General features: G+C 40.4%; 2 protein-coding genes across 5 annotated transcripts in view; both read right to left on the bottom strand.

The window, feature by feature from the left end:
- Positions 1-7,075, bottom strand: part of LOC114552445 (mitochondrial intermediate peptidase) — a 29,579-nt gene extending 22,504 nt beyond the window's left edge. The window contains exons 1-13 of the mRNA XM_028573238.1: positions 6,442-7,075; positions 6,121-6,294; positions 5,850-5,938; positions 5,551-5,637; positions 5,337-5,400; positions 5,060-5,242; positions 4,192-4,348; positions 3,896-3,944; positions 3,100-3,160; positions 2,395-2,447; positions 900-1,053; positions 472-549; positions 51-258 (exon numbers count right to left, since the gene is read on the bottom strand). Coding sequence (XP_028429039.1) covers positions 51-258; positions 472-549; positions 900-1,053; positions 2,395-2,447; positions 3,100-3,160; positions 3,896-3,944; positions 4,192-4,348; positions 5,060-5,242; positions 5,337-5,400; positions 5,551-5,637; positions 5,850-5,938; positions 6,121-6,294; positions 6,442-6,588 — 1,504 coding nt within the window. The 5' untranslated portion in view covers positions 6,589-7,075. The remainder of the gene's footprint in view (positions 1-50; positions 259-471; positions 550-899; positions 1,054-2,394; positions 2,448-3,099; positions 3,161-3,895; positions 3,945-4,191; positions 4,349-5,059; positions 5,243-5,336; positions 5,401-5,550; positions 5,638-5,849; positions 5,939-6,120; positions 6,295-6,441) is intronic.
- Positions 7,076-7,845: 770 nt separating this feature from the next.
- brwd1 (bromodomain and WD repeat domain containing 1) overlaps positions 7,846-14,159 on the bottom strand; it is a 31,335-nt gene continuing 25,021 nt past the window's right edge. For 2 of the 4 annotated variants that reach the window (XM_028572284.1, XM_028572293.1), the window contains exons 40-46: positions 13,955-14,077; positions 13,684-13,848; positions 12,915-13,037; positions 12,640-12,807; positions 12,227-12,541; positions 10,424-10,579; positions 7,846-10,294 (exon numbers count right to left, since the gene is read on the bottom strand). In XM_028572284.1, the coding sequence (XP_028428085.1) occupies positions 9,021-10,294; positions 10,424-10,579; positions 12,227-12,541; positions 12,640-12,807; positions 12,915-13,037; positions 13,684-13,848; positions 13,955-14,077 (2,324 nt within the window). In that variant the 3' untranslated portion in view covers positions 7,846-9,020. The remainder of the gene's footprint in view (positions 10,295-10,423; positions 10,580-12,226; positions 12,542-12,639; positions 12,808-12,914; positions 13,038-13,683; positions 13,849-13,954; positions 14,078-14,159) is intronic. The other 2 variants (XM_028572312.1, XM_028572302.1) reach the window with 2 other exon arrangements.

Here is a 14,159-nt window from a genome sequence, read left to right as displayed (position 1 = left end):
TTAAGTAAGTTGCCCATGGTTACAGTGTCCAATCTGTGCTCACACCTCACCTGTCACATGCTGGTAGCGAGTGCGTCCCAGCATGGAGTGCATGGCGTGTCCCATTTCATGGAAGAGGTTCTCCATCATGCCCGGTGTGAGCAGGGTGGGGGCGCTCTTGGTCGGGTGGGGCAGACTCAGCATCAGCACCACAACTGGAAGCTGGTACTGACCGGTTTCTTGGCACCAGCGGCCACCACGGATGGTGAAGTGACAGTCCTGGGAGGAGGAGGACAAGGAGGTGGGGGTGGGCAAGGGAGGTGAAATTGATCGAAAAATAATAATAATGTAGATGCATATTTTATCACTGAATTAATTAAGAACTAAACATTGGAGCACAAGAGCATGATTAAAATATGGAGAGCCCTATTTTCAGAGGAGAAACTAACATGAACCTGTGAAGACTATATAGATGAATGTGTGTATGCACACCTGTTGAGGTTTATCCTGCCGGTGGTAAAAGTCGCAGTAGATATATCCCAATAATCCCTCTGTCTCATGTACCACAGCCTGGGAACAAACACACAAACACAAACACAAACACAAACACACACACACACACGAACACACACACGAACACACACACGAACACACACACGAACACACACACAACACACACACACACACACACACACACACACACACACACACACACACACACACACACACGGCGGCCGCTTTAATAAAAAACACACAGTATTGAAAATCTTTGATCTTTGAAATATATAGACCTTTGCTACCAGATTGTAGAAAACCCATCTACAACATAGGACATGAAACAGACTTCAACCAACATCCTATTAGAAGGAGACATTGATTCAACACAATCCCAGACATTTTGCACTATTAGTAAGATCTACCAGTTTGCGGACATCCTCGCTCCAGACCTCTCCAGCACTGGGGTGTTCGGACATGAGGGACACACCGTACAGCTGAGAGAAGAGGTTGTTCAAACCCTCCATACAGGCACCCAGAGACAAATATGGACTGTACAGACTGGGCTCTATGTTGTACCTGCCATGAGCAAAACATAAACCAGAACAAAGTGTTTTATTATTAAAAGCCTTATTTGAATCAAGATCAACCCGTGTCTGGAAGTGGACTGAGGAGAGTGTCAAAAGTATTTAAAACAACCAGATGAGACTAAATGTCCAAAAAAGACCTGTTATAACAAACCTCATACACACACAATTACAGATATACAATGACCACACTTTTTAAATCAAGCACATCCTTTCTGTAGATGTCGCCATGCAGGCTGGTGAGCAGTCTGGCTAAAAGTCCTCTGACAATTACGCATTTGCGATATCAACTGTTGGACAAAGGCCACAAGACTGCCCGAGCTCAGGGCGAGGGGAGGGCCACCCATGCTCAAAAAGGATGCATTCATGCTGCTTTGAGGCACATAAGATAAAGACCACCAAATCAAAATGCCTGTTTAGCTTGAACACCACTCTAGTGTATAATCAGTGATGAATAACAGACTGCTGCTGAGTGTATACCCTCTCCCTCCCACTAACACACACCTCATTTCAATATGGTTTGAACACTTTCCAGTTCAAATGGTTACTTATGGAAAAGCAGAGATAAAGAGAAATTGATGGAGTGAGTGACTCTCTCTCTCTCTCTCTCTCTCTCTCTCTCTCTCTCTCTCTCTCTCTCTCTCTCTAATCCAAAGGACACATGAGGGGTCCATGATGTCTGCAATAAAGATTTATTTAACTTCTCTGGAAAATTTGGCCCATCATGTTATTAGTCTCTGGTGAGTACTAGGAGGGAAAAGTGCACTTCATTAAGAACAGAGAAATCTGTAAAAAGTTAAATACTCTCAATGGGACTACTAACAGCTGACCTAGATGATCGCTGTTTAAATGACTTTGAAACGAGAAATGAGTTTCATTAAGTGTTGTAATCAAAGTCAAATTAGGCAAAGAGCAAGAATACCCATCACTACAACGCATCATCGTCCAAAAAAAAATAGATAAGAAAAAATTTGTAGTCCTCATGTTTAGGAGCAACAATTTGTCCACAATAATCTAGCCCCGTGTCAAATGTAGCAATCAAATGTTTAACGAGCTGCAAAATGCACTGGAACTTAATGTCAATGCTGTATGCATGGGCAACAATTAATGCTGGTCCTAAAACACATTGGAATTAATGGCCTAAACATAACAAATGCCAAAATGCCACAACTACAAACACTAAAAAAAGGCTGAAGCAGCAGATTATACCAGATCATATTGTCCTGAATTAGAATGGAGTTGGAGAGAAGTCCCATGCTTCTCCCTTAACACCTTTTGTAACATCTGACACCTGAGGCTGAAACTGAAGTTTCATGACATACCAACTACTCACCTTTCAGCACGCAAGACACCACTGAGGTACGGATGATCCCATGGCATGAGCTCCTATAAAATAAGACCAGAGTATTTTATTTACATGTTATATCAAACAAGTGATACTAAAATAGACATAACTGAATTATAGTGAATCAAAAATAGAATAATTTATGTTAAAACTAAAGACTGATTTATGCTTCGAGTTAAATCCACGCCATGGCTTCGTACGTAGGTACGTGGAGATACCGACCCTACGCCGAAGGCTCTGCGTGGAGCCTCCGCAGAACCATAAATCACGCTTAAGCGGGAGTCATGCTTCCATGGTGGGAAATATGTAGCAGGAAAAGTTAACCCTCTTCTTGATTTCATGTTGTTTATGGAAAAGGTGAACCAGGAAATCAGTAGGGGGAAATGCAACGCTACCAAGCCACAGCCGAGCGACATGCGTCGCCACGACGTGTAGTTAGATTTTTCGAGAGGTGCACGTCAGGCTACGGCGTAGGGTCTGGTGTAGGGTCCGGCGTAGGGTCCGGTGTAGGATCCGTTCCTCCACGTACCTACGTACACAGCCACGGCGTAGATTTAACGCAGAAGCATAAATCACACTTTAACTACCTAGCTTTACTTTCAAACCTTTAACACTGATTACATACTGGTTAATATTTGCAAGAAAATATCCATGTATGTAAAGAATATGTTGTGAACAAAAGAAATCACTCACAGAATTACGAGGGTTGAGTTTTTTCTTCATGTTCCTCATCATCTTAAAGTCTTTGGCTGTTCTGTGAGAGTAAAAAAAACACAAAAACAAGTTATGAGCTTGAGGCATTTATTGCAGTCTTTACCAACTTATCTCTACTCGGGTGGGGGAGGCAGCAGAGCCTATCCCAGCATGCATTTGGCTGGAGGCAGGGTAAGACCATGGTCAGGCTGCCAGGCTAACAGACTCACAATTCAGCCTGTGGGTAATTTAGAGTCTCGGTTGCACCTGACTTGCATATTTCTGGGCTGAATCCTAATACTGAAAACTGGCACAGTTAAACAATTTATTAAATTCTAATTATTAAATCAATTCCTAAAAGGGATCTCGAGGAGAGAGGAGCACATGGACCAGCTGGTATAGCCTGGACGCCGAGCTGAACTAGATCAAGCTGCCTGATGAGGTTGGCCAGGACAGCCTCCAAGATAGTGGGAGGGGCGTCACACCAAACATAAAAACAGGAAGAAGTTGTAAACAACGCAAAAAGCCAGTGGCCTTCTGAATGTGAATCAACAGTGGAAATGTGACAAGAACTAATGAAATCACTATTGCCCGGAGTAAATAAATCTGTGGGTCACTCATTTTAGGAAGTATGGACTCTTGGGCATCATGCACCAACTTATAGTTAACTATAAAGGGAAGCATTGATTTAATAGTAAAGACTATTAAAAAAAAAAAGCAGGTCAAGATAACAACCATCTCACAGAATATTGGATCTGTACATTTTTAGACAAAAACTGTTAAGAGTAGACTGTACCTGTCTGACAGCTTGTCTGTTAACAGCTGAAGAAAGCTCATCACAGTCTCTGCAAAGGGCAATAAAAACTGAGTTGCAGCATGTAAAACTATCTGAGACGAGTTGCCAAAGGCACAAAAGAAAAATAATTACTATAGCTCGTATAAAACTTCTAAAATAAGAATTATCTGGTGTCTTTCAAAATAATCACCAATAAAGCAAATACTGAAATATGAATTACAAACACACAGTTACAACACTGACTACTGATAACTATATTGATGCTGAAGCAAAGAGAGTAGAGGCATATTATAAACCTGGTGTTTTGGCCATCGTTCCCTTTAGGGCTCTGTGTCCATAGGAGTCGTAGCCTACCAGTTTGGCCAGTTTGTATCTGCATTTTAGCAGCTCTTCCAGACAATCCATCAGATCTGCATTTGGATAAAGGTAAATCCTGTAGGCAATTTCTCGAACCTACAAGTGGAAGCGAGGACAGAGCAAAATTCATATGCAACATAATATTTAAAAAGCAACTTATCAACAAAATGTAGAAGAAGAAAGATACAATCTGCTCATCAAGAGTTACAGGGAAAGTTGAGAGATCTTTGGATGTCAGATGTAGACAATACAAAAACCTTTACCTTTAACTGCATTGTCATATTGTTATGTTTTAATAAGTTAATGTAAAGTGTGCTCTGACTTTATACATTGTATCATACTGCTCTCTACTTTTTGTCTGGATGGTGCTTTTAGCCTCCTTCATAGGACACATTGGCATTACTTTTGTATTAAGGTTATAGAAAAATCTGTTAACATAAAATCTGTTCTGGTAACTGTATAACATAAAGATCTGAAACTAACAGAAATATTAAAATAACTAAAATTAAAGTTATTAATTTTGAGAGAGAGAACATTTTGACCGATTGTATAGCTACCTGAACTGATGCAATGCTGAAAGGAGGCTAGAGCCAATACTTAATTAATAGAAGATTAATAGAATTGCTCTTAAACCCCCTTTCTTAACCTTTTGAAACATAATTGTATTACTAATCAGGACCGAATAGGCTACTATAAAATTCAACCTGCCCTTACATCCAGTCCTATAATCTGATATAAGGTAATAGTGCCACCTGCTGAGCAAAAGCGAGAAATGTTCTGGTGACCCAGACCAAATAAAGCACATACCAAGTCATTGGGGGAATCTGCATGTAATCCCCCAACTTGGATGAAGCTTCCTTCATCCGCAAAGTGCAGGTGTAGATGCTCAGGAATTGCAGACCTCGCAATTCTGTTCGGCAGGTGAGAGCCAACCAGAAACTCGTTGTTAAGATCCAACAGCTTCACATGAAGGGCAACTGCCTCTTTTCTCTGCAGAGAAAACAGTTGTTACACCGCAGAGGTATAAAAAATGTTGTTGCATTATGAATAACTTGTCTGTTACCACATATTATGACCATCTCACCAGTTTGTCATCCAGATGAATTCCACTGATTTCAAAGTCGAACATGAACAACTCTGCCACTTTTCTAGAAGGCAAAAAAATCTTACCATCTTACCAAAATAACTTACCATCATTCAACATGATATTATTATTATTAGATATTGATAGAATTATGGAAAGAGATTAACAATAAATCCTATTATCTATAAACTAATTATGATTACAGTAAAATTACCTTGTATTAGGGTCCAGCTGAGCCACAATGTCTGGGTTGTCCAGCAATATTTTTAGGCTCTTGCATAGCTTGACATTAGTGTTTAGCCTGAAACACACAACCAGCACACAGGAACATCTCTAACGAGTGCTACTCAAGATCTTTCTCAACTGATGCTTGCAGAAAAATGTCTTTTAACGACCAGCACTCCTACAGTTGTATGCAGTACAAAGTTTTCTTCTTGGTCATAAGCTAAATGTGTTGTGGTGTTTATTTGTAGTGTGCAGCTTTGAAAGATTTTTGTTAAAGGCGCCTCTTACTTCTCCACAACTGTGCCAATCTCTATACAGGTCTTCTCTGCAGCCTCGCGAAACGCTGGATCTGGATGTGCAACTTTAACAAAGTCTGCCTGTAACAGGAAGAAAATTGACAGTTGGCTTACAATTCTACAGATAACACATACAGTGCACAATACACCAGTCGTGGGTAGCAGCTCAATTTTAGAAGCAACAAGGGTTAAATGCTATGGTCAGAAATGCAGAGGTCAGTTATAATGCAACGTTTTAGCACATTTGGGGTGGTTAAACTCACCAGATCAGCCACTCTACACAAACCATCTGAGAGCTGGTCAAAAGACTCGACTGTCTCAACCCCTGGAGAACAAGAACAAGCTTTTCCCACCAGACGCTCTGTGTTCTTGAGAGCTGTTTCTGTGGCTGCCTGGAAGCCTGCAGGACAGCTCAGCTCTGGTACTCCAAACAAACCCTGCAACCAGAGGTAAAACAAACATTACAGAATGGTACATTTTCACCACGAACTGATGTAATCTTCATTTACATTAATTCATTGAGGCTGTATGCATACATATAGCAGCGTTGTAGCTTAATAAACACATTTAAGACAAATACAAACCACGTTTTTCTCGATCAAGTTCAGTCTCCTGTGAGGTTTGGCATTGAAGGCAGCTCCAACAGGAGACCATGTTGTGACATTTCTCCGAACATGAGTCCATAAGCTTCGCTGCCTTACAAAGTAAAGCAACCTTTTACACGCAGACATTTTGTACTAAATCTGCTGTACTGTTGATGTTCTAACGTTACTGAAGCTTGTAGTGACAGTGACTGACAGAGGACATGCTAAACTTTAGCTTCAATGTTAGCCTGTTTGCAAAAGCCGGAAATGTTAATAACTAATGTAAATAACGTGAATATATTCTAAACCTTTATCTTCAGGGAAATTAAGGGCTACCTTTTAAGAGGCGCAACGTTACCTGCCAAGACAACAAACACAACTGCTCTGCTCACATGTTAGCTTACTGGTTATCTGTGAAAGCAAATCTAAATGACTGTAGCAGGTGGTATTTTCGTGGGGGAAAATAATTTATATAAATACAAATAAAAAAAAAATCAGCTTTATACTAAATAGAAGATTATCTACAGTATGTATATTATTCGGAATAGTGTTCCATTTTTTCTAATGTTGCTAAGTAACCATAATCCGTGCTAGTCAAATATGTCGAAAGTGCGAGTATCTACTGAAAACCATTAGGTAATGTCGTCACACTGAAGCGACGGTGAGTACTTATGGGTACTTGTTTGTTGTTTTTGAAGCCCTTCACAATAAAAGCAGGTCTACATCTTTAAATCTCATCTTTACCTAAACATGTTGCTGTAGGAAAACGATATTTAACTATACAACATATTGGGATAACAGAGCAAATAACAAATAAATCATGAATAAAAACAAAGAAAGCAAAGGGTAATCGGTTTTAGTTGTCATTTCATCTGGAAGCTGATTTTTTTAAAATCAAGAAATCAATTGTTTTGTCCTCTGGGATTGCCTCAAAACACTGTAATGGGTGTTTGGCCATGAAACATTCAGAGATAGAGTACCAAAACTACATGCAACATGATTGTCTCTATATTCAATTCATTACCACCTAGATAAGTTTAAATCTTAAAAATGGAGACTTAATAGAGTAATAAATGTGCAATGGAAATTTCCGCCTTTAATGATAGGAAAACAATTAAAGGGGGAGAGGCATAAACTGCGTCGAGGCATTAAACCTCTGTATATGTGCACCCGCTCTACCGACTGAGCTATCCTGGCCGCTAGTAAACGTAATTAAATTATGTGGTGATCAATTTGTCGCGAGCTTGGATTACAATCACAATTGAATTAAGTCCTAGCAAGCCAGGACAAAGCCTCTTTCACAAATTATGTGTTTATATACAGTCTATGGTTTACACCTGCTAAGAAAAAATTGAGCAAGACAGATGCAATCATGATGTCAATGGAGGAGTCAAACACAAAATACACCTTGAAATGATGTCTTTATTAATATGAGGAATAACCCATTCAATGCACTCCACAACCACATTGCGTTAATAGTTTTCCTGTGACATAAATGTATTAAAGGTGTAGTATGAAAAACATTAAGCAAAATGTCAAAGCGACTGTATTTAGAAACCTCCCCATAAAACAAAACTAAACCATGTGACTGGCAAAATGTTGTAAGTCAACTCTGAAAAAGAATTTAATACTGAAAGAAGGTAACACAGGACAACAATAAAGGTCTTCCCAATATGAGAAATCACAGTATTTTGCAATAAGTACTTTTGGTTACTTGTACTTGGCAAAAAGGTACCAATTTGTGACATGTGGCAAGAAGTCAATGCAGTTAAATGTAAAACAAAAAAAAAAAAAAAAAAAAAGGAAAAGAAAAAAGTTCAAATTTAAATAAACGTTTGCTACCGACTGATCGCCAAACCTTTCAGACAATGTCATCCTCATGAAATATTTACATCTATTAACTAGAATACAACACAAAACTAATTGCTTAAGAACAAAATGGTGGTGGGGGGTGGGGAAGAATTCATATTCATTTGGCTCATATCAACTCCTAATACAGTCAAGCGTTAAGTGTGTGGATTTACAAAGGAGTGCTGTAGTCAAAAGTCTGAACATGGATTTGTGTTGTCCCAGTGAGTGTGCTTGGACATCTGCCGACCTGGAATTGTTTCTCGTCTTTACCTCAGCTCAAAAAAACAACTGCATGTCTGAGACTACAGTAAACTTATTTGACCCCTGAGTTTCTAATGCAAAACTAGTGTATGAAATACCTCATTACAGTGTATCTTAGTGCAAGCCAGCAATATGCTTGATTAAACAGAGGTATATTAGATAGCACCCAAGCTGACAAGATTCCCCAGAATGGTTACTCTGCTGGCCAATTCACAACAAGCAGTATGGGAGGTGTTGTTTTGTTCTCTATCTTTGTGAAAACCAGCAGTTCAAATGCTTGAATTTGTATTACATCTATAAACATATTTTTCATAGAAAATATAAATATCCCTGAATGAAACAGATTCACAGCATTTTCTCTCGCGGACTCCAGTGCTACTACCATAACGTGGCCATCAAGTGTCTTTAAAGGTCTCCAGTTAATGTTCGTCTCCGCATTTCCTCTACAGCGCCAGCCGCTACGTCCTTTATTCGCTGTCGTGATAACTGACTGTCCGCTTTCCCCGGTTACGGGTGTTCACGCGGGTCTTTCTGGCTGAAGACACATGCTTACTTTCTGAGTCAGAACTGTGATTGCTGCTGCTGTAGCTTCTCTTTCGTTTGTGTTTTGGCCGCCTCACGTTCTTCTTCCCGCTCCTTGAACGACCAACATCCTCCTCCTCCTCTTCCTCCTCGCTGGAATCAGATTGGGAAGAGGTGTCTTTCTTGTGGTTGCTACCTTCCTCTTGTTTGGATTCCCTTCTAGGACGCTTTGAGGAGCCTGACTTGGTATTTTTATTGTACTTTGACACTGGCTCCTTCTCTCCATCCTCCTCCACATCTTCAGAGTCTGAGGTGTAAATACGTTTTCTGGTGGAAGACAGCTGATTCCTGGCTTCATTGGGAGAGGATCTGTTCGACTCTCTCTTGTTATACCTGTCTTCCCTAGACGCTGTGGCTGTTTTGTTACCATTTCCGGGTTTACGCTGGCTCGCAGAAGCATAGTCTTCCTCAGAGAGAGAGTTGTCACTGGTGTATTTCTTTTTTGGTAGGGTTCGGAGATTCAGCCGTCTATTTGATGCGTTGTCTGAATTATCCGACTCTTCGTCTGATGAGCCAGTGGATCGTTTCCTCTTCGACTTCCTCTTAGGTTTGTATTCCTGCTCAGAACTCTCTGAAGCGGAGGTGTCGCCACGAGGCTGTTTAGATTTTGTCTTGTTTCTTGTTAGCCTCTTTGACTCGCTTTCAACTTCAAATTCCTCACTGGATTGATTACTTTCAGCAGAACGGTCTTCATCTTTTTTCAGTCTTTTCCTGCGTGGGCTGGATCTCTTTGGAGAATCACTGAGTTCCTCTGATTCAGCACCATCCAGTTTATTAGTTGAGGCAGATTTATGTTTATCTTGGCTTTTTGACGATGACACTTTACTCTTTTTCTTGGAATCCTTGTGGATTGATTCCTCCACATTTCTTCCATTTTGGTGTGGGTGTTTGTGAGAACTGTGGTCTTTGTCCTCTTCATCTGAGCTGACAGGAAGTTTGTGCCTTGTGGTTCTGCGTTTAGTGTCCTCTACCTCCTCCTCTTCCTCCTCACTTGTAATCCACTTTTTCCTGGCTGGAGTGGTTGCTGTGCTTCTAGAGGGGTTCTGAGACACAGAAACCTCAGCTTCTCCAGAACTCTCCTCTTCAGCTTCCTCTTGTTCAGAGTTGCTGTCAGACTTGTGATGTTTAGCACTGTGTCCGTTCACATGGGACAAAGTATCTGCAGGAGAAAGGAAGCGGGGAGAAAGAAATCCAACTGATTAGAGAAACTTTTGTCACAATTCCAAGCGCCACTTTAAGTGGTAACTAGAAATCAAATATAATAATGACCAATGAGGACATTTCTCACCAGTTCCCTTAGTCTTAGCAGCTTGTCTTGATGTCTTCCCTTTGGAGGACCTTGTGTCTCCATTCTGCGGATTCTGAGATGAGGATGAAGAATCACTGTCATTGCCATCCTCCTCGTCCTTGGATTCGCTACCTGATTCCTTTGTTTTTAGAGAATCTAGAAAGAGAAACAAGGGCATATCAGTGCCACTGATATTCCTGTGCTTCTCTCGGATACTCTGAAACAGACGTTACAGGCAACAGAAACATCGCTGCACCTAACACTAGTTAACACTACACTCAACAGCGGCTAATGTTAGCCTACCGCTAGCTAATAGCTGGATTAAACACAGTTACAATGCTGACAGCTAACGCAAAACGGTGTAAAGTTTGTCTGTATTTCATTGTAGAGGATTCCAACACCGGGATGTAACAATCTGCAGCTGCCGTTGTCGGAAAAACACAGACGGTGCGTTAAATGAAACTGGTAACCTACAGCCTCGTGGTGCATTCAAAGTTATTGTTAAATGCCCTTTTCCCATCTGGTGGTTGTTTTTGTCATTCAACAGCTATTTACTAGTGAAATAAGTTACTGTCATAGTTATTACGTTATTATTACATCATTTAATTTTGACCATATGGCCTTAGCAATAAACAAGCTGTTCTTTAATGTCGCCAACTGTTGTTTAGTACCCTTGTAACGGGAAAAATTACATTTAAGCATAATGCCTTATATTTTTATGTTTTATTTCAACTTTAATTCTCTCACATTATTGAAAGACAGTTTATCTCAGTTTCTGCTTAAACTGCTGAGGTGTCCAGTCTGGAACATAATGTGAACACTCTTTGTCTGAACAGATAAAAGGTACAAGGTCACCCTAAAACTGTCTCTAGTTTTCCCATGCCAGTTAAGATGTAAGATGTAACTGGGGGGTGAAAGTCGTACAGGGAGGAGGAGGCGAAATGGCTCCGAGATGTCTGCATGTGTATCAGATTGCCTGTAAGAATTGTATCGTCATAATAATCCAAGTGCGTGTGTGCTGTCATTCTGAAGATGCATATAAGCCTGGTGGTTCTGTTCACTCATTTGAGAAACTGACTCCACACTGGGCTGCGGCCTTTTGTGAAATCATGTTGCTCCTATATTTTCAAATATATATATATGTTTTTAATAAAATACAAAAACCCAACTTGGTTTTAGTCTCAGTCTGTCTTATTTGTTTCAATTTACTAAACTCTGAAAACTCTCCCCCCTGCTGCAAAGGAAACTTCCACTACACCCTTCTTTTTTTCTTTTCTTTAAACTTTCTTAAAAAGTATCGGTTCAGGCACCGGTACCGTTTTAAAAGTAACGCTTTAGCACCGGTATCCAAACCGAACAATACCCAACCCTAATATTGACTCTAGATTCAAATGTGTGACTAGATTCAACCATTTTTCTTTTGTTTACAGTAAATAAATAAATAATAAACAAATACAAATCTTAAAATCAAGTTCATAAAGTCACTTCCTTTGCATTCATTTGATTCCCAATCAATATACGCTAGTAAGAATTGCTTTCCATTGTTAATATGTACTTAAAAACAGTTCTGAAATGCAAAATAATAGAATTTTAATCATGTGATAAAACATGCGATTAAACGCGATAAACTATTAAAATTCAGCATTTAATCGTTTGACAGCCCTAATTATATTATATTTAAAGATTGTTAATGTTTACATGATCTAAGAGCATTGTATCCATGTCTAATTCTATCTGAATTTAAATGTGACAGTTACAATTTATGATTGTATGATAAAAGTACTAAGATTAACGTTTGCCTACCCTGTGTTGATGGCTCCTCATCAGAATCTGAGCTGCTCTGGATCACTGCGGTGCGTTTGCTGCTCCGGACTGTGTGGCGTAGGCGGCTGCTGCTCCTTCTTGGCTTCTCCTCCTCATCATAGTCCTCATCGGATGCTTCAAGGAGTTTCATCTTAGTCACAGCTGCCCTCGCCGTCTTTCTCTTGAGTGACCTGCGAACCGTGATTTCCTCTTCCCTGTCAGAGCCCTGGGATGTGGCTCTGTCAGAGTCCTGGTGGTGACGTCTCTCCCTGCGAGACGACCTGCTGCTGTGACCGTTCACCTCTGCTCTGCCTTCTGAAAACAAGCCATGCGGATGGATGTTTAACTTATTGTTCTGGTGAGTGTCGTGATTCGCCAAGTGGGAGGCTGAAGACAATTGTCGTAGTGTTTACCTGTGCGCTTCCTGTCTGCACCAGCACTATTTCTGGTCAGCCGTGTGCTCCTGCTCTTCTTACTCCTGCTGTTTTCACTCCTGCTGGGGTAGCGGCAACCTGAAGATTGGGAAGACATTTGTCCATCCTCTTCGCAGTCTTCTTCCTCCTCCTCTTCAGTATCGCTCTCTGCAACAATTCACATATACAATGTTTTTTTCTCTGATTCCGATTACAACTTCTGAATGTAATGAGGCATTATGGAAACTGGATTTTAACAGGAATACTGAACTGACCTTTTTTCCTCTGCTTGGCTTGGTTGCTTCTTGTAACTCTTGCTTTCTGTCTGAGTTGGTGCCTTGAGGAACCAGGACATTTCTCCTTCTCCAACTCACTTAGCTCGCTCTCACTGTCAGACTCTGAAACACAAATATATATTAGAGGTGTGACAAGATCTCGCAAAATTAAAACAGGACAAGATTACTCGTCAATGTAAAAAATGTCTTGCGATACCAGTACACAAGTGTAGAGCAGCAACCTTGAAATTAGCATAGAAAAAAAAAAAAGTTGAGTGAGTTTACTTTTGCAGAGCGATAGCGGAAGAAAAAAGCTGCCTGTAAAACCCAGCATTAGAACTTTAGAGAGTACCGCCGCACCCTCTCTCACTCCCTCTCTCTCTCCCTCCCTCCCGAGACACATACATGTCCGCAGCGTGCTGGTCACTGTCTCGCGCAGACCACTATGTCTGTGATTACTTTTAATGATATTAAACAAAGAAAAATGTTCTCCCTTTGTCCTATAATGGTCATATATTGATAATAAAGTAGCCTACTTCCTTATTTAGTGCTGCAATTAATAAAAAGCAGAGAAGGAGAAAAGAGCATCGGTCTTCATAAAAGTAATCTGTTGAGTGTTTGATGGTAATTTATTTGTGCTTTAGAACGTTATCACTGTGAAACAATAGTAAAATAAGCTTTATTTCTCCGTCTACTGTACAATGACAAATTCAAAAATTCAGTGTCGTGATTCGCCAAGTAGGAGGCTGAAGACAATTGTAGTGTTTACCTGTGCGCTTCCTGTCTGCACCAGCACTATTTCTGGTCAGCCGTGTGCTCCTGCTCTTCTTACTCCTGCTGTTTTCACTCCTGCTGGGGTAGCGGCGACGGGAAGATTGGGAAGACATTTGTCCATCCTCTTCGCCTTCTTCTTCCTCCTCTTCACTATCGCTCTCTGCAACAATTCACATACAATGTTTTTTTCTCCGATTCTGATTATAACTTCTGAATGTAATGAGGCATGATTGAAAACTGGATTTTAACAGGAATACTGAACTGACCTTTTTTCCTCTGCTTGGCATGGTTGCTTCTTGTAACTCTTGCTTTCTGTCTGAGTTGGTGCCTTGAGGAACCAGGACATTTCTCCTTCTCCAACTCACTCAGCTCGCTCTCACTGTCAGACTCTGAAACATAAATAAATTATATATTACATATAAAGGACTATTTTTCCAATCTTATTTCTTCATTGAAGTTGAAGTTGAAGAA

Source organism: Perca flavescens, chromosome 3 (assembly GCF_004354835.1).
Source record: "Perca flavescens isolate YP-PL-M2 chromosome 3, PFLA_1.0, whole genome shotgun sequence".
NCBI classification, from domain to species: Eukaryota; Metazoa; Chordata; class Actinopteri; order Perciformes; family Percidae; genus Perca; species Perca flavescens.
The sequence above is the reverse complement of the archived record's forward strand: the minus strand, read 5'-3'. Positions and strand labels throughout refer to the sequence as shown.